Source organism: Callorhinus ursinus, unplaced genomic scaffold, assembly GCF_003265705.2.
Source record: "Callorhinus ursinus isolate GAN/ISIS: 27379988/994484 unplaced genomic scaffold, GSC_fseal_2.0 scaffold17, whole genome shotgun sequence".
In the NCBI taxonomy this organism is placed as follows: Eukaryota; Metazoa; Chordata; class Mammalia; order Carnivora; family Otariidae; genus Callorhinus; species Callorhinus ursinus.
This window is the reverse complement of record NW_027397079.1, coordinates 41,000,559-41,021,583: the sequence shown is the minus strand read 5'-3', so window position 1 is coordinate 41,021,583 and position 21,025 is coordinate 41,000,559. Positions and strand designations below refer to the sequence as shown.

Genomic DNA, 21,025 nt, shown 5'->3' with positions numbered 1-21,025 from the left:
AGGCCAAGACATAATAGCAGGGTGCACAAAACATATAGGAGACACCTGTGAAGTGCCAGGTTCTGGTGAAGAGGGGTTACTGCACATTGGGGCAATATAGGACTTCTTTTTCATAAGGCCATTACCTCTAAGAGCAGGAGACAAAGCTGACTTTCCTAACACAGAGAAACACAGAGTTAGACAAAATAAGGAGACAGAAGAATATGTCCCAAATGAAAGAACAGGACAAAACCATAGCAAGAGACCTAAGCAAAATGGATGTAAGTAATATGCCTAATAGAGAATTTAATGATCATAAAGATACTCACTGGACTTGAGAAGAGTGGAAGACATCAGTGAGACCCTTATCAAAGAGAGAGAAAACATAAAAAAGAACACATCAGAGATGAAGAACACAATAAATGAAATTAAAAATACCCAAATGGAATAAATAGCAGGCTAGAGGAATCAAAGGAACGAATTCACAACCTGGAGACGAGAATAATGGAAAGTAATCAAGCTGAAAAATTGAGAGAAAAAATATGCAAAATGAGAATAGTTTTAGGGAACTCAGTGACTCCATCAAGCATAATAACATTCTCATTATACGGATCCCAGAAGAGAGAGAAAGGGGGTCAGAAAATTTACTTGATGACATAATAGCTGGAAACTTTCCAAGTCTGGGGAAGGAACTATATCAACATCTAGGAGGCAGAGATCCCTCAACAAAATCAACCCAAGGAGGTCCACACCAGGACACAGAATAATAAAATGGCAAAAAGTAGTGATAAAGAGAGAATTTTAAAAGCAACAAGAGAAAACAGTTACATAGAAGGGAAACCCCTTTAGTGGATTTTTCAGCAGAAACTTGGCAGGCCAGGAGAGTGGCATGATATATTTAAAGGAAAAAATCTGCAGCCAGGAATACTCTTTCCAGAAAGGCTATCATGCAGAATAGAAGGAGAGATAAAAAGTTTCCCAGACAAACAAAAGGTAGAGGAGTTCATGACCACCAAGCCAGCCCTAGAGGAAATGTTAAAGAGGACTCTTTGACTGGAAAGGAAAGACCATAAGCAGGAGTAAGAAAAGTAGGAAAAGCAGTAAAAATAAGTATATGTGTAAAAATCAGTCAAGGGACTCAAAAGGGTGTAAAGTTTGACACAATATATCTAAAACATGGGTGGGGGGAGGAGTAAAGAATGGGTTCAATTTTAAGTGATCACCAAATTAACATAGACAGCTATATGCAGATGTTATATACAAACCCCATGTTAACCACAAATCAAAAACAAGTGAGAGATATGCAAAAAATAAAAAGAAAGAAATACAAGTCCATACTAAAGAAAACCACAAAATCATGAGGAGAGAGCAAGAGAAGAAAGGGTCAGAGAAGAAGTAGAAAACAACCACAAACCAAGTACCAAATGGCTATAAATACATACCTACCAATAATTACTACAAATGTAAATAGCCTGAATGCTCCAATCAAAAGATAAAGGGTGACAGAATGGATAAAAATACATGACCCATGTATATGCTTCCTACAACAGACTCATTTCAGACTTAAAGAAAATTGCAGATTGAAAGTGAGGGGATGGAGAAACGTTTATCATACAAATGGATGTCAAAAGAAAGCTGGTGTAGCAATACTTATCGGATAAAACAGACTTTAAAACAAAGATTGTAACAAGAGACAAAAAAGGATACTACATAATCATAAAGGGGACAATCCAATAAGAAGATATAACAATTGTAAATATTTATGCATCCATCATGGGCAGACCTATATACATAAGACAGATAATAACAAACATGAAGAAACAAATCAATATTGATACAATATTAGGGGATATTTAACTCTGCATTTATATCAATGGACAGATCATAGGAACAGAAAACAAACAAGGAAACAGTGGCTTTGAATGACACACTGGATCAGATGGATTTAAAAGATATATTCAGAATATTCCATCCTAAAATAACAGAACAGATTCTTTTCAAGTGTACACGGAATGTTCTCCAGATAGACCACATATTAGGCCAAAAAACAACTCTCAAGAAATTAAAAAGGAGTTAAGTCTTACCATGCATCTTTTATGACCACAATGCTATGAAACTAGACATCAACTACAAGAAAAAATCTGGAAAGAGCACAAATACATGGAGGTTAATTATCATGCTATTAAACAATGAGTGGGCCAACCATGAAATCAAAAAAGAAATAAAAAATTAGATGGAGAAAAATAGAAATAAAAACATAATGATACACAATCTTTCGGATGCAGCAAAAGCAGTTCTAAGAGGGAAATTTATAGTAATACAGTCTTATCTCAAAAAGCAAGAAAAATCTCAAATAAACAACCTAAACTTATACCTAAACGGGCTAGAGAAAGAATAACAAACTAAACCCAAAACAAGCAAAAGGAAGGAAATAATAAAGATTACAGCAGAAATAAATGATGTAGAAAATAAAAAAGAAATAGAACAGATCAATGAAACAAGAAATTGGTTCTTGGAAAGATCAAAGAATTGATAAAACTCTAGCCAAAATCAAAAAAGAGAGAGAGAAAGAGGGTGAGAGGACTCAAACAAAACCAGAAATGAAAGAGGAGAAATAACAACCAACACCACAGAAATAGAAACAACTGTAAGAGAATATTATGAAAAACTTCATGTCAACACCCTGGACAACCTAGAAGAAATGGATAAATTCCTAGACACATGTTATCTATCAGAACTAAAGCAGGAAGAAACAGAAAGTTTGAACAAATCTATTACCAGCAATGCAATTGAATCAGTAATCAAAAAACTCCCAATAAACAGAAGTCCACATGGCTTCACTGCTGAATTCTACCAAACATTAATGGAAGAGTTAACACCTATTCTTCTCAAACATTTCCAAGAAATATAAGAGGAAAGAAAACTTCCATATACATTGTACAAGGCAGCACTACCTTTATACCAAAACCAGATAAAGACACAATAAAAAAAGAGAACTACACTCCAATATCTCTGATGAACATACATGCAAAAATCCTCAACAAAATATTGGCAAACCGCATCCAACAAAAATCATTCACCACTGTCAATTAAATTAAATTAAATTAAATTAAATTAAATTAAATCCAAGTAGGATTTAATTTTCGGATGAAAGGTGGTTAATTATTGGCAAATCAATGTAATACATCACATCAATAAAAGAAAGGATAAGAACCTTTCAATATCTGCAGAAAAAGCATCTGACAAAGTCCAATTCATGATAAAAACTCTCAACAAAGTAGGGTTAGAGGGAACATATTTCAACATAATAAAGGCCTAATATGAAGCACCCACAGTCAACACCATCCTAAATGGGGAAAAACTCAGTTTTAATGTCAAGAACAAGAAAAGGATGTCTACTCTCACTGCTTTTATCTAACATGTTACTCAAAGTCCTTAGTCCTCAAAATCACACAACAAAAAGAAATAAAAGGCATCCAAATTGGTAAGGAAGAAGTAAAACTTTTGCTATTTGCAGATGACATCATACTTTAGATAGAAAACCCAAAAGACTCCAGCAAAAAACTTCTAGAATTGATTAATGAATTCAGTAAATTCATAGGATACAAAATCAACGTACAGAAATCTGTTGTCTTTCTGTGCACCAATAATGAATAGAAAGTGAATTTAAGAAAACCATCCCATTTACAACTGCACAAAAAATAATGAGGTACCTAGGAATAAACCTAACCAAAGAGGTGAAAGACCTGTATCCTGAAAACTATAAAACACTGATGAAAGAAATTTAGGATGATGCAAAGAAACAGAAAGACATTTCATGCTCATTGGATCAGAAGAACTGGTATTATTAAAATGTCTGTACTGCCCAAAGCAAACTACACATTTAATGCAATCCCATCAAAATATCAACAGTATTTTTCACAGAACTACAACAATCTTAAAATTTGTATGTAACCACAAAAGACTCCAAATAGCCAAAGCAACCTTAAAAAGAAAAGCAAAGCTGGAGGCATCACAATCTGGACTTCAAGTTATATTTCAAAGCTGTAGTGATCAAAACAGCATGGCACTGGCACAAAAACAGACACACAGAACAATGGAACACAATAAAATCCCAGAAATAAACCCACAATTATATGATCAACGAATCTTCAACAAAGCAGAAAAGAACGTGTGATGGAAAAAAGACAGCCTCTTCAACAAATGGTGTTGAGAAAACAGGACAGCATTATGTAAAAGATTGAGACTGAACATTAAACCATACACAGGAATAAATTCAAAATGGATTAAGAAGCTAAATGTGAGATCTGACTCCATAAAAGCCCTAGAAGAGAACATAGGCAGTAATTTCTCTGACACTGGCTATAGCAACATATGTCTAGATATGCCTCCTGAAGCAACAAAAGCAAAAATAAACTATTGGGACTAAATCAAAACAAAAAGCTTCTGCACAGCAAATAAACAACCAAGAAAACTAAATGACAACCTACAGAATGAGCAAGATATTTGCAACTGACATTTCTAATAAACAGCTAGTATCTAAAATATATTAAGAATTTATAAACTCAACACCCCCCCAAAAATAATCCAATTTAAAAATGGGATAACTGAGTCCTCTTTTGATTATAAAATACCTATTAACAGCTACTAAAACTAATGTTCCTGAGAACACACTTTAGAAAACTCTGCTATATATCAATTTATGTGATTTCTTCAGATCAAGAACTAAGATTTTTCCTTGATAAATAAGTATGTGCATATAGAACACTGTGCTCACTCAGTTCTTCTTGCACCTCTCCAATCACACTTTCTCTAACTCATTTTCTTCCTATTATTTATTAATGTTGGTACCTCCCAAAGATCAGCACTTAGAATTATTCTGTCTTTTTTCACTAAGGTCCTTTTCTCAGCAATCTTTACTCATTCTTAAAACTTCATCTGCCAGATCTATAAAAAATTTTCCCAAGTATTTATATAGCTCTGATCTCTTTCCCAAGTTTCAATTCAACATTTTTACTTTCCTACAGGACATTTCCACTCCATTTAGACTTTATCATCTGTCTCTGAACTTTGTCATATATTCTCCATTTCTATTAGCAACACCACTATTTCCCTACCTACTTAGGTTTGGGCCTCTATCTTATCTTTGACTCCTCCCATACCTTTCACTGCTGTAGATATGGCTTTCACTGTTGCTTTATGTTTAGTAGTTCAGAACATTTTATAGTGTCATCCTGAGGGTTATATGAGGTTCATTAATTGCTCATCATACAAAAGAGAAAACTGAGGCATAGAGGCATGACCAGTGACCCAGCTAGTACATGCAAGAGTTGGAATTCAAACCCAAATCTATCTGATTCTGGAATTTGGGTTCCTGAACACAGTGCTCTCTTGACTTGACAAGAGGGCCACAGAAGAATTCAGTTCTTGGGGAAACTCACATGCTCAGCCATGGATTAGGCCCAAGATAAGATACTTTCTTATCATCAGGGAAATGTAAATCAAATCTGCAATGAGATATCACCTCACACCTGTCAGAATGGCTAAAATCAAAAACTCAAGAAACAAGTTTTGGAGAGAATGTGGAGATAAAAGAACCTTGTGCACTGTTGGTGGGAATGTAAACTGGTGCAGCCACTATGGAGAATGGTATGGAGGTTCCTCAAAAAATTAAATATAGAATTACCATATGATCCACTAATTCTACTACTGGGTATTTACCCAAAGAATACAAAACAACACTAAATCAAAAAGATATGTGCACTTCTATGTTTATTGCACCATTACTTACAATAGCCAAGATAAGGAAGCAGCCCAAGCATCCATTGATATATGAATGAATAAAGAAGATGTGGTGTATATAATTGTATATATTACTCAGACATAAAAACGAATGAAGTCTTCCATTTGCAATAACATGGCTGGAACTAGAGGGTATAATGCTGAGTTCAGTAAGTCGGTCAAAGAAAGTGAAATACCATATGCTTTCACTCATATATGGAATTTAAGAAATAAAACAAATGAACAAAGAAAAAAGAGACAAACCAAAAAACAGACTCAACTACAGACTCAACTAACTGGTGATTAACAGAGGGGAGGCGATTTGGGGGATGAGTGAAATTGGTGATGGGGATTAGAGTACCCTTATCATGATGAGCACTGGGTAACATAGAGAATTGCTGAATTACTATATTGTACACCTGAAACTAATATAACATTCTATGTTAACTATACCAGCGTTTTTAAAAAAGATAACTTTCTTGCACCAAACTGCCATTATACATAAATATATATAAAACCTACTGTAACAAGTTCAATATATCAAAGATTTAGATTTACAAAACAGATCCTCAGGGGTACATTTATTTGGTTTTAAAAATAACTTTATAAAAGAAAAATATTCTCTCCCCTAGTATGAATATATTTATATTTCATTTTTATTAATTTTCACTAGAGGAGATATTCTGCATAGGTCAGGCTATACCTTTAATATTTCAGCAAGATTCAAGTATATCATTTATGAAATTTTTCTAGTAAACCCACTTTCATTCATGACAGAGAAGTCCAAAAGTGATCACTTTGGATAGACCATGAATTCTTCTTATTATCTTAATCAGTTTTCCTTGAAATGATACACTGTCTTTGAGTCTCATGATGTATATATATGTGAGATATATGTAGTCAATTGCTAACCCACTTTTTTCCAATGTACAATGAAAGAATAAAATTTATCCCCTAAGTTCTGATTCTATAAACCCAAGTTCATTGCAGACTGCTATGTTAGGTCACATGGTGGAAAAAAATATTTATGAATGCTTAATAGCAGTGAAAACCAAAAATAAAATTCACATGTAGTTCTATTTGAAAAACATATTTTGACCTAATTTATGGATAACTTTAAGTAACACTTTTTTTTTTAAAGATTTATTTATTTATCAGACAGAGAGAGACACAGCTAGAGAGGGAACACAAGCAGGGGCAGTGGGAGAGGGAGAAGCAGGCTTCCCGCAGAGCCGGGAGCCCGATGCGGGGCTCGATCCCAGGACCCTGGGATCATGACTTGAGACGAAGGCAGACGCTTAACGACTGAGCCACCCAGGCACCCAGTAACAATTTTTTTTAAGTTAAATTCTTAATTGCTGCATTAATCTGTGAAAGTTCAGCAAGAGCAGTATTGTTGGTCTACATAGGGTTAGATATAATTTATCTATACTAGTATCTACCAAAGTATGTACCTTGAAGCAGCACTACATTATACTGTTGAAAGGTTCAGAAAACACTGCAAATTTGATTCCTCTCTTGGAGACTGGCATTGTACAAACTCCTGGAAGTTCTGCAGTTAAAAATTTTTTTTTTGCTTATTTAATCCATCGTTTCTCAAGTTTATCAATATCTTGATATAATTGGGGTCATTGGAAATAAGACTGGAAAACCTTGATCTATGATGATAGGAAGGAGGGAATTATAGTAAGTAGATGGTACCAAAATCATTTGTACTGGATTCTGGAATTACGTGATTTTATCAGATTTTCTTCTAGAATGGCTATTTTTTAAAAGGATACATTAAAAAGATAATTGTCTCTAAGCAAGGCAACTAGACTCAAAGCAAATAGAAGCAGGCTGGGTACCAAGAAAAAGACATGGGATACTCAGGGTTTACTTAGGTTTTATACAGAGTATGTTAGACACTGGTGTAAAATGAGAACTGGCCATGCATATTTAATCCTTCTCTAAGATCACCCTCTAAAGCACAAAGAAAGACAGTAAGAAAAGGACAAGTAGTTCATTTATTAAAATGCTGACATCCAGCATACTCACACTGCCCATTCAAGCTTCTCATTCTTAATAGAGTTGTACAGAGCCTGTAAAGAGAGAAAACAAGATGGAATTATTCTTTTCATTCTGTTCAATATTTTTAATTCAGCAAATGACCAAAGCCAAAAGGAATCAGCAAGCAATTCCTAAGCCCCTTGTTAGTCACCCGTCGGCTCTGAAAGATAAGGACAGGTGAGGGAAATAAGCATAGGGTAAGCAGCCTTTTGTGAAACAGATTTTGCACAAAGTAAAAAATGGCTTTTATAAATAAGACATGCAACACTGTATTATATTTTACCATAGTAAAATATTAGGATATGATTAAAATTAGACCATGTACTCTATTTTCCTTATTCAAAATATGATCTTGTAGTTTCATTAGTTTGGATACTGAAGTATGCATATCTTTTTCATTGATGTAATAAATTTAACTGTTTTCACAACATTTTAATGAGTAAGATACATGTGAGGGGGACTGAACCTAGGGTATGGAACCCATCTTAGAATAATTTCAGAGTTTCTATACCAATGACTTATGCAGTTGTTATCAGTCTAACTTCATAATTGTGCTTTACAGTTAGTAAGTGCTATCCTGATGGGTATGAGGTGATGGAGGGGAAAGACAGAAAACTAGAGTTTTGGTAACAATAATGACAGTCAGCCTGATTCTCCCTGATTCTCCCAGATAAGATCCTTGTAATCAAGTTGTTCCACTATGACAACCACCCAAGAAAATGCTACTCCACATCTGTGCTTTCTTAATTTTGAGTAAGATGTAAAAGACAACACAAATGTATCTTTAAGCTATAAAACTACCACAACAAGTTATACTGAAGAAAAGGATATATGTATCGTAACATTATAATGATGCTGGAATGTTCTTCTTCAAAGAACTTGGACCAACTCGACTGACTCACCGAAGACTCAGTACAAATATATTTAGGTTACAGATTTTATATTACTTGAGATTTAATTCATGTATCCTTAGCCAGTATTTTCACAAACTCTGTGGGAATTTTGCAGGGTGGCTACCACAGTCAGTTTAAATACTGGATAATTATGAAGCTAATAAAAATTAGGAGGCATTTCATCATTAACAGGACATGGTAAAACGTGTCCTCAAATACAAAACTGATAGAACATCAAATTAAAATAAGGGATAAATTGAGGCACAAAGACCATGCTATAAATTGGATGTTCTTTTTGAGGAACTCAAATTTACTGAAGAACTACAACAACCTGTTGTTTAAATGTCTCATGAGACTGCACTTATTTAGACGTGCAGAGAGAGAAGACGTCTAACTCAAGCCTCAGAAACTCTTGCTGGATAAATGCCTTTTAAATGGGTTCCATTATTTGCATGAGCATTTTGAACCCACAAGTAATAGTGAGCTGAGAAACTGCAATTGAAAAAAGACAGATCATTAAAGGTTCTTTATATACTATCATATTCAAAATTACCTAGAGTAATTTAACAATGTAGTAAAGATAAAAAAAAAATCTATTCATAAAGGTAGATACTTGACAATGATATCTAAGCATCTAAAAATTTTCTAATATATTCATTTCTGTCCTAAAGCGAGTTTTTTCAAATTTTCTGCTCATGAGAATATTTTGCTTAATGAGGTACTGAGTTCCAAAATAGAAAACTCTTGTTCAGATGCATATCATGCAACAAAAATCTTTTTATAAAGTATTCTGTAAAATTCAACAAACTTGTCATATTGTAGTCCTCTCCCAGTGTATATATTATAACATGACAAATCTAAAAAGTGGATGTTATCCTTATCCTTTTCCAATTGCAAAATTACAAAGGGATTTGCTTGAATCTTTCTGGTGCTTTATAATGACACACTATTTTTCTTAAAAAAAGGAAAATATGCTTTGCAAATGCATCTAACATTTATATATCCTTCGTCACAACTTCCTATCCTTTTACCTATTAGCTTAGTAAAGAACTGACTCCTCTTAAAAAAAAAAAAAAAAAAAAAAAAAAAAAAAAAAAAGAACTGACTCCTCTTTAGCCCCACAGTCCTCCCTTCCATTCTCGTGCAACCTAGATCCCATGCTCTATCACATCAACCAGTCTTGTTATTATTAATATCTTCAACTTCTTTGTCCCACTGCCTCTCTGCTATACCAAAAAAAGACACTGAAACTCTTGACCAATCCTATTCTGACTTCTCCACATTTATACCCCGTATATTAGCTAAGGTTTCTTTAGTTTCAAATACAAATACCTAAACTCTAGCTACCTTATGCATTAGGGGGACCTAATAGTATACCTAATAGTTTATGTGGCCAAATCATAAAAAGACATGGATGGGGCTGGCCTCAGGGACACAGGCATTTAAAACTCTCCTCCTCTCCTCTCAACTATTCTCTTTCCACCCCAAACATCTCCACTCCTTGTTTCTTTACTACACAAGAAACATGTCTACAACAAGCAACCCCCATTTACATCTTTTATGTCTTCCAACAAGAAAAAACAGTTCTTTCTCCTAACTCCAATTTGAAGATTCTAATTGGTGTGGTTTAGATCACCTGTCCTCCCCATGGACTAATCCCTGTAGCTGGAAGATGAAATATAATGACTGGGCCCAGCCCTGAAGTCAAGGAGGTTGGGGTATATATTAAAGAAGGGGTAGCACTGACCTAGCCACTAGTGTTATCCTCCTGAGCTTCACAGCCTCCCCTATTTGTAGGTGACTAATTCAGCACTAAGGGTGAAAATTGAACAAGAACACAAATTAATGCCATTGAATATTCATCATCTCAAACTTCAGGAGAGGCTGATTCATGAGCCTCCTTCAACTCTTTGCCATCTTCCCTAAAATGTACCCGCAATGGCATCTATTTTTTCTGCCTTTCTGATGGTAAGGGAAGGGATCCTCTAAAATTGGTCCTGATAACTTCCCTTTCTGTGGTAACATCTCCTCCTTTACTAGCGCCTTTCTATTAGCTTTCAAACATGTGCAAGTCTCTCTAAACCCCACTTCTGCAATTTAGTTACCACCCTTTGTTCCTCAGCCGCTATTTTAGCTAAATTTCTGAGATAAGTTTCTGCAATTCATATCTCTACTTAATGTCTTCTCTTCAACTCAGGCAATCTTGCTTTCATTCCTGTTCCTCCATTAAAAACTGATCACAATAAATGCATCCGATTCTTTTATGCTAAATTCAAGCCACTTTTCAGTGTTCCTGCATCACTTTGCCTGTCAGCAGCACTGAATACTCTCAAATATTTTCTTCCTTATTTTCTGTGACACAATACAGTCTCCTGAATTTTCTCCTAACTCTTTGGATAATCCCCATTACTCACATCTTTCTCACCTTATCACTTAAATGTAGGTGAGCCTAAGGGTTTATCTTCAGCCCATGTGAACTCTTGTGAACATTAGATCCATATGTCAGATGCACCTGGATGTTTCCAAAGCACCACAAAATCAGTAAAGAGGAACTAAGGCATGAAGACCTAAAAGTGAAAATGTACTCTCAAACTTGGTAACCTTAGTATAAAGTATTTAATTTTTTGAGTGTGGAAACACTATACATAAAGCCCAAGTAAAGGTAGTTTACAGTAATATAAAATATATCCAAGTCAGAATCCTAGGACTGCCAGAATTTTTCTATCAACTATTTCATCCACAATACTATTATATTCCTATCATACAAGCAAGAAAGTTCCAAGTTAAAATCCTACTATTTGCCTACTAATGGCATAGGGACAAATCTTTTAGTAATAGTGTTTTTGGGATGAATTGTAACAACTCTCTAATTCCTACTCAAGAAACAACAAAATGGAATTTCACAGCTGACAGGGGCCTTAGAAATCATAAAACAAATTCTTCCTTTTATAGATTAAAGAAAATGAAGTCATACGTTAATTAACTTCTCTCAAGGTCCAATAGCTGTTTTTCACAAGCTCTGACTCAGAAATCACATTTTTCAGAAATCAATTGACTATATTTATTCAACTAAATATATAATATATATATATAATATATATAAATAAATTCAACTAAATCTTTTATCAACTAAAACTAACTACACTGTCTCCTCCTAAGACCAAACTTTACAGCACCGTAAATGCCTGGCTTGTCAAGACCCATGTGAAAAGGTAACAAGGCTTGTGCCTCTCTCAGAATACATTCAAGAATGGTGGTCATTGTAATATTCTAATGGATGAGCTTTCAACAAAAGTCACTGTTGCTAGGACACATGCTTGAAATGCCTTTGTTGGTGACCATGACTGGTTTGCCACACTGATCCTATAGTCTCAGTCCACTTACAACTAAAGGTATCTGCCATATAAATGGCTGAAACTGGAGATGTAGTCTATAGCTCAGGAAAATAATTTATCCCTAGCTATGTAAGGGGTTATTTGACCTAGCTCCAAGAGAGCAAGGTTTGTGGGCAAACATTGTCATGAAAGGCTGTTTCGTGTGGCCCAGTGGCCACAAATTGATAGTTGGGGATAAATCAACCTTAATGGGCCACAGTAACCCATATATATTATATGCAGTAAGGTAATAACCAGTTGTGGTGGGCTAAATAATGGACCCTCAGATGATGTCCAGGTCCTAATCCCTGGAACATGTAAACATTTCTGTATATAGCAAAAAGACTGCAAATGTGATTAAGTTAATGATCTTGAGATGGGGAGGGTATCTGGGCTGGGTGGTGTCCAGAGAGGATGGGAGGGCGAGATTTAAGAAAGACAGAAGAAGAGAAGGCAATGTGAAGATGGACACAGAAATTGGATACAGACACAAGTGAAGGAATGCCAGCAACCACCATAAGTTGGAAGAGGCAGAGATTCTCTCTGAGACACTCCAAAGGGAGTGCAGCATGTTGACAACTTGATTTCAGACTTCTGGCCTCCAAAATTAGGAGAAGATATATTTCTGTTGTTTTAAGACTCCAAGTTTGTGGTAATTTGTTATAGCAGCCCTAGGAAACTAATACACAAAGGTATAAATGGAAGACAGATATCTGAGTAAAGAAAGGTTGTTTTTCAGAAATATTTCCAGAGTCAGTCCCTAGGTAAAACAATCTTTTACCATAGTGGTTGCCAAAATCAGTCAAGGAATTTTTTAATAATATTGATTACTGAGCCCCATCCCAGATCTACTGAAATCAGATTCCCAGTTGAGAAAATATATGAATATTTCTAAATGCTCTACTCCTGACGCTGGTATGAGCCCTTCGTTAAAAACCACTGCTTTGCAAGTTTACCAATCGTTTAATTTTTTTAAAGATTTTATTTATTTATTTGTCAGAGAGAACACACAAGCAGGGGAAGCGGCAGGCAGACGGAGAATCCCCGCTGAGCAAGGATCCCAGGACCTCGGGACCATGACCTGAGTTGAAGGCAGGTGCTTAACTGACTGAGCCACCCAGGTGTCCCTACCAATCATTTCTTTAAGTGAAATTCCTGCAACTTAAACCCAGGAGCTAGACAACAATCAAATGCCTCCACTGAGATTAAACAGGTCAGAATGATTCTTCAAATTTGAAGTTCATTAAATTTTAAGAATGAGAAAGCAAAACTAAATTGCTTAAATTACAGAGATCAAGGTATCTTGGTCTAAATTTACTTTTAAGGCTTTGTTCCTAACTTCTGTTTGTCATTGACATGATAAAATGCAATTTTATTCAAGGCTCAACACCATCACTGACAGCCCACGCATGGTTCTCTGAAGTTTTCCCCATTACCATGCATTGTGTAACCTGAGTTTCTCTGTCTCTCCCTCCCTCTCCCTGTCTCCCACCCCTCCCCACACAGAGGCACATTTTGCAATCTATCATATTCATGTATTTTAGTTCAATCATCTCTAACCTCCAATGATATTTTTTCCCATGTGTTCTTTCAATTATTATACAAATTACACGGGATAAATTGGATAGCTTCCTACTGCCTTTAGTGAGACAGACAGTGACCACAATGAAATTTGTACCCAGGAAGAATTATGACACCATTAACACCAGGGCTATCTTTTCCAAGTACAATATTCATGCAGATATTCAGATCAAGCAGACTTTTAAGTATAAAATTAAATATGCACTACTTGAAGTTATTATCAAAGAGAGACTATGTTTGAAAAAGACACTATTTAAAAACTAATGATAAAACTAGTAACCAAATGAACTTCAAATTGTTTAGAGAAACTCAAAATATGTTAAAGAAATGGTGCTCTATTTTTATTTTCTTCTCTATGCCTTAAAATAATATTGAAAAACTGCATTACCCCCCTCATTAGAGGCTTCCCTAAAACCAGTATTTAGAATGGACTTTTTGTTTGCCCCTTCTATTCCTGGAGGATTTCACGTGTATGCAATGTACCAAATAAGATTATGGGTGAAAGCTATATCCCCCTTCTTTTTTTAAGTGGCAGAAGGCAATTGTCAAGTAGAGGTAAAAAAAGAATAAACAGCCTGAAGTTTTGACCACAGAGCATTCATAGGGTAGATCCATTTTAGGGAGAAATACTAAAGATGAGTTTCTCGAAATTGATTTCCCTTTAAACCACCTGTGTTCCCAAACCCACTAGACAATTTTCATGTATCCAAGTTTAAAGAGCACTACATTAAAGAACATATATTCACAAGCAACATCATAAACATTCATCTCTAGTTTTTACTCAGGGTGACAGAAGCATGCTCAATATAAAGTAACTGATTTTGAGTTTATTTCCACATCTACAATCAGATCCAGCCACCATATAAACAGAATCAAAATCTATGTCTTGAACAATTAACTCGAACCTTCTGTTGTGGTGCACTTACAAACCCAGCCAGCAATGGCAGAAATATCGAACCATTATCTGTCTGACTCAACTGAGTAGACGTGCCAGCAAAAACCCATAATAGACAGTAGAAAACAAACTTAAATATGCTTTTGTTATTGAAAGGGAATCTGAGGTATAATTAATATGTATAATTCATCACATAATAAACATTTTTGAGAACATTCTATTGGCTGGAGGGACATTATGCTGGGTGCAGATAAATATATTCTGCCTTCAGGGGCCTCTTATGTAAGGGTGACAAAATGTGATGCTAAACCTGATTGAACTTTACCTAATGGAGAATTAGTCAGCTAACAGAGTCAACTAACTTTGCTTCCTATTTACAAAGTGCAAGATGCTTTACACACACAGTATCTAATATCTGATTTATATTAAATGTATTTTCTTTAGAGAAAAATTTTATAGAAGGAAACCATATCCAATCTCCGGATCTAAGGATTTAAAGTGTGGGGGGTGAGCATCTGACTGACATTAACTTTTTAAAGATTTTACTTATTGGGCGCCTGGGTGGCTCAGTTGGTTAAGCGACTGCCTTTGGCTCAGGTCATGATCCCAGAGTCCTGGGATCGAGTCCCACATTGGGCTCCCGGCTCAGCGGGGAGCCTGCTTCTCCCTCTGACCTTCTCCCCTCTCATGCTGTTTTTCTCTCTCTCCCTCTCTCAAATAAATAAATAAAATCTTAAAATAAATAAATAAATAAAGATTTTACTTATTTATTTGACGGAGAGAGAGAGAGAGAGAGATTTAATTCTCTAAGGGGGAGGAGAACACTGCCTGAATGCCTGTTGTCAAATGTATCTTTGTGAGCTAAACTAGAAACCACCATTCCTTCATTATTACTGAAGGGAAAAGAAATGCAGCCAAAGATAATACTAAATAGGCACACAAAAGATTTGGTGAGCAGCTCTGGAGGTACCACTAAACCAAACATGAAAATAAAACTGTAACTCCTAATTATCATTTCTACTATAGCAATACTCCAAACAAATACACACACACGTATTTTTGTTCGTTCATTTTGAGGGACAGGTTGGTCAATAAGGTGTTATGAGAATTTACACAGAACACATTCCTCCTAAAGTGCCTTAACTACACCTTATAATTGCTTCCTATTTGACTAGCTGCTGCGTCTTAGGGAAAATTTCTTAAATATGCTAGTATGAATAACACTATTGCAAATGTAAGCAAAAATTTAAGTAGTAAATAGCCACTAAGTTCCTTTTTTCTGTTTAAATTGAGGTATAATTAACATAGAACATTATGTTAGTTTCAGGTGTACAATATAATGATTCCATATCTGTACTAAGTTCCTTATTAAGTAACAATTTTAAGTAGAATTTTTTTCCACTTGTTAAAACTGTAAACAGATCCCCTAATATAATAAAGGCCCCATAAATGACAAGTGCACAGCTAACATAATATTCAACAGTGAAAAGGCTCAAAACTTTTCCTCAAGTCAGGAAAAAGACAAAGATGTCTATACTTGCCACTTTTACTGACCATAGTATTGGAAGTCCCAGCCAAAGCAATTAGGTAAGAAAAAGAAATAAAAGACATTCAAGTTGCGGAAATAAAAAAAAGAAGTAAAGCTGTCATTATTTGCAGATGACATGATATTACATATAAAAAACCCTGAAGACTCCATAAAAAAAAACAACTATTGGATCTAATAAAAGAGTTCAGTAAAGCTGTAGGATACAAAGTCAATATATGAAAATCTGTAGTGTTTCTATACACTAATAACAAAGTATCAGAAAGAGAAATTAAGAAAATAATTCCATTTATAACTATATCAAAAAGAATATAATACCTAGGAGTAAATTTCACCAAGAAGGTAAAAGACCTATACAGTGAAAACTGTAAGATATTAATGAAAGAAACAATAGAAGACACAAATAAATGAAAAGATATTATGTGTTCAGGGACTGGAAGAATACTGTTAAAATGTTTGTTGTACCCAAAGTAGTCTATGAAGCAGTGCAATCCAAATAGAAGTTCTAATGGCTTTTTTTTTCACAGAAATATAACCAACAATCTCTAAAAGATGGAAAGAACCACAAAAGACCTCCAACAGCCAAAGCAACCTTGAGAAAGAAGAACAAAGCTGGAGGCATCACACTCTCTGATTTCAAACTATATTACAAAGCTACAGTAATTAAAACAGTATGATATTGGCATAAAGACAGAATCACAGAACAACGAAACAGAAAGCCAAGAAATAAACCCACATATGTATGATCAAATAATTTATGACAAAGAAGCCAAGAATCTAAAATGGAGAAAGTACATTCTCATCAATAAATAGCACTGGAAAAATTGGACAGCTATATGCAATGGAATGAAACTGGACCACTATCTCATACCATACATAAATTTTAACACAAAATGGATTACAGATTTGACTATAAGGCCTAAATCCTAAAACTCCTAAAAGAAAACACAGAGGGTAAGCTTTTTGATGCCAGTATTGGTAATGATGGTTTTGGACTTGGCACCAAAAAGCAACAATAAGTGGGACCGTATCAAATGAAAAAGCTTCTGTGCATCAAAGGAACCATCAACAAAATGAAAAGGCAACCTACTGAATGGGAAAAAATATTTGCAAATCATATATGTGATAAGGGGTTAATATCCAAAATATAATACACATAACTCAACAGCAAAAACAAAAAACAAAAAAACCCAATCCAATTAAAATATGGGCAGAGGATCTAAATAGGCGTTTTTCCAAAGAGGATCTGAATAGACGCTTTTTTTTTCCCGAAAGAAGACATACAGATGGCCAGCATGAAAGGATGCTCAACATCACTAATCATCAGGGAAATGTAAATCAAAACCACAATGAGTTATCACCTCACACCTGTTAGAATGGCTAGTATCAAAAAGACAAGAGATAACAAATGCTGGCAAGGATGCACAGAAAAGGGAACCCTTGTGCACTGTTGGTGGGAATGTATACTGGTGCAGCCACTATGGAGAACATTATGGAGGTTCCTCAAAAAATTAAAACTAGAGCTATCATGTGATCCATGTAATTCCACTTCGAGGCATTTATCCAAAGAAAATAAAAAGTACTAATTCAAAAACATATGCAGCCCCATGTTCACTGCAGCATTATTTACAATCACCAAGATATGGAAACAACCTAGATATCCACTGACAGATGAGTGGATGAAGTGTGGCATATATATAATGGAATATAATTCAGCCATAAAAAGAGTGAAATCTTGCTATCTGATACAACATGGACGGACCTGGAGGGCATTATGCTAGATGAAACAAGTCAGACAGAGAAGGGCAAATACTGTATGATATCACTTATATGTGGAATCTAAAACAAAACAACAACAAAAAACCAAGTTTGTAGATATAGAGAACACACTAGTGGTTGCCAGACTGAGGGGTGAATAAAATGGGTGAAGGGGGTCAAAAGGTACTAACTTCCAGTTATAAATTAAGTTACGGGGATGTAATGTACAGCATGGTGAATATAGTTAATAATACTCTATTGCATATTTGAAAGTTGCTAAGGGAGTAGATTAAAATTCATCATCACAAGAAAAAAAATTTTCCTGAGTATGTAAGGTGATCATTTCACAATATACACAAATATCAAGTCATTATGTTGTACACCTAAAACTTATCACAGACTACATGAATTGATAGTCAGTAGTTCAAATTATCCTTTAACACATCACTAAATCTTTATAAACTGTTTCAAATGGCATATATCACATAATTCATATTTATTATATCACTCTATTGTACAATAACTACAACAAATATTCTATCATATGCTAATATGTCAGAGGAAATTTTTTTTTAAAGATTTTATTTATTTGAGAGAGAGAGAAAGCACATGGGGGGAGGAGGGTCAGAGGGAGAAGCAGACTCCCTGCCGAGCAGGGAGCCTGATGCAGGACTCGATCCAGGGACTCCAGGATCATGACCTGAGCCAAAGGCAGTAGCTTAACCAACTGAGCCACCCAGGTGCCCTGTCAGAGGAAATTTTTAAGTAACTTTTTTAAACTACTTTTTATAATTATCAATGATATTTTTTCCTATAATAGTATAATACATAGTATAAATATTTATACAAAATAGTACAGTTTCCTTCTTCACTACTAGAAGACTATAATTCCTATTGTAACATCAATAGTACAGTATAATAGTTGTAACACTTGTAACAATATAGTATAAACAAATCTCTTAAGACTATTCACTCTTTCATTCATATATTCAGTCAATAAATATTTACTGAGTCTTTACTACCTTTCAGGTTGTCAGGTATTAATATAGGCACTGAAAAGTCCAGTGGTGAAAAATACAGGCAAAGAACTTAGATTCAGTGGGGGTGGAAACAGACAATAAAGGAATAAGAAAACAAACACATCAAAATGATTCTATCATTTTCTGGTAGACTTCCAGATAATTATCATAAGGTATTTAATATAAGGTAACTTAAAAGACTAGCTTTCAACCGGATGGATAAGAAAACCTCTATACAAGGAAATTTAATATGAATGACAAGGAGCAGCCACACAAAGATAAACGGAAGATCAGTAAGCAGCTCCTTGGTATAACTGAGCATGGTGGGTCTGAAGGCCTGTGGTAAGGGCAAATAGGTAGACAGGTCACATAGAGCTTTTTGACCAGAAAACAAAGAACTTCTGTGTGTGTTGGGCAACCATGGAGGAGAGACCTGCTCTAGTTCATGTTCTTAAGGTCACCCTGGTTTCTGTGTGGAGAAAGAACTAGAAGAGAGCAAGGGAAGTGGCAGAAAGACTGGTGGTGGCTGGGTAGAGATGATGTGACCTGGACTGAGGTGATGGCAGTGGCAGATTTGGGATGTATCAGGCTATCTTCCTAAATTATGGGAGAAGGGTGGCCCATTTTTGCATGCCTCAAGCACAAATAAAAAATTGGATAAGACTTTTTTTTTTTTTAATTTGTTTGACAGAGAGAGACAGTGAGAGAGGGAACACAAGCAGGGGGAGTGGGAGAGGCAGAAGCAGGCCTCCCGTGGGACAGGGAGCCCAATGCGGGGCTCGATCCCAGGACCCTGGGATCATGACCTGAGCCGAAGGCAGACACTTACCAACTGAGCCACCCAGGCACCCCTGGATAAGACAGTTTTAACAATAGCACCAGAGATATATTCTCACTCATTAGTATTTAAAGTCATTTAAATTAAAAAAGTAGATATATTAGAATATATTGCTAAAAGAAGAAAGTAAGGTGCAAAACAGTGCACATGTGTACATATAAATATAAATATATGCTTACACAGAACATTTCTGAAATACAGAAGAAACCATTGACAGTGACTGCCTTTGGAGAGGGCGACTGGGGAAATGGGGTGAGAGAGTTTTCAATGTAAAATCTTCTGTACTATTCAAATGTTTACCACACCATGTATACATTACTTCAACTGAAAAACTAGATACTAAATTTTAAACTTCTTGCACATGTAATCAAGTCTTCTGCCTCTCTTTAGTCTCCACAATGCCTCATAAATTGTCTCGACCACAGCCAGTGTTTAAAAAAAAACAAAAAAAAACTGTTGAGAAGCCAAAGACCTCAATGATGATAATCCTAATACAACAATTATGATGGGAAACAGTAAACATAGAAAAAAGAACAATGGACTAGAAATCAGTAGAATTGTATCAAACCTGCCTCTTGAATCAGCTGTTACGACTTGGGGCCACTAACACTAAACCTCTGCTTTCTTCATCTGTAAAGATAGTATAACACCTACCTCACAGAATTGTGAAAATGATATGAAACCATTTGTACTCTGGTTAAGTGACAAATAAATAAAAAGTACTACTTTTGTTACATGCAGTCTACTCTTGTCCTCCTCAGATTTTATAGAATACTTGAATTTAAATATCCAGCACCTATCCATTCCATGCCCCTTAGCCAATCAATACCCCATGGCAAACATATGCTGGGCATTAGAAGAATCACTTATTTTGAATCAAATTGGCAGTTTGGCATCATGGACAAATTATGCCAACAAACTAACATTTACTGAGTAGTTAACAAGTGCCAAACCCTGTTCCTAGGGTTATACATGACCTACATCATTTACTCTTTATACCACCACCCATGGGTATTATTCCCATTTTACAGAGAAGGAAAATAGAGTGCAGAGGTTAAGTAAAGTGCTGCTAAGAGGCCGATCTCAAAATGGAATCATAGACAGTTTGACTCTAAAGCCTTTATAATTTTTTCCTTGACCTTTGATTTCTTTTAAAAATATAGGCATTCACTTCCTATTTCTAACTCTGTGTATGCTAACTAGCCTAGGCTATATAATTCCTCCTCCCCAAATTTTAAAAGACAAGAGTACAAGTCTCTGACCACTCAGACTAGCATACTCTTCACTCAAGGATCTTAGAATTTGGCACAGA

At 35.3% G+C, this 21,025-nt stretch overlaps 1 protein-coding gene across 16 annotated transcripts in view; it reads right to left on the bottom strand.

Annotated features, from left to right (window-relative positions):
* The window catches only part of PSD3 (pleckstrin and Sec7 domain containing 3), a 706,817-nt gene that overhangs the window by 189,912 nt on the left and 495,880 nt on the right, over positions 1–21,025 (bottom strand). For all 16 annotated transcript variants that reach the window (XM_073902616.1, XM_025886232.2, XM_073902618.1 and 13 more), the window contains one exon: positions 7,798–7,841. In XM_073902616.1, the coding sequence (XP_073758717.1) occupies positions 7,798–7,841 (44 nt within the window). The remainder of the gene's footprint in view (positions 1–7,797; positions 7,842–21,025) is intronic.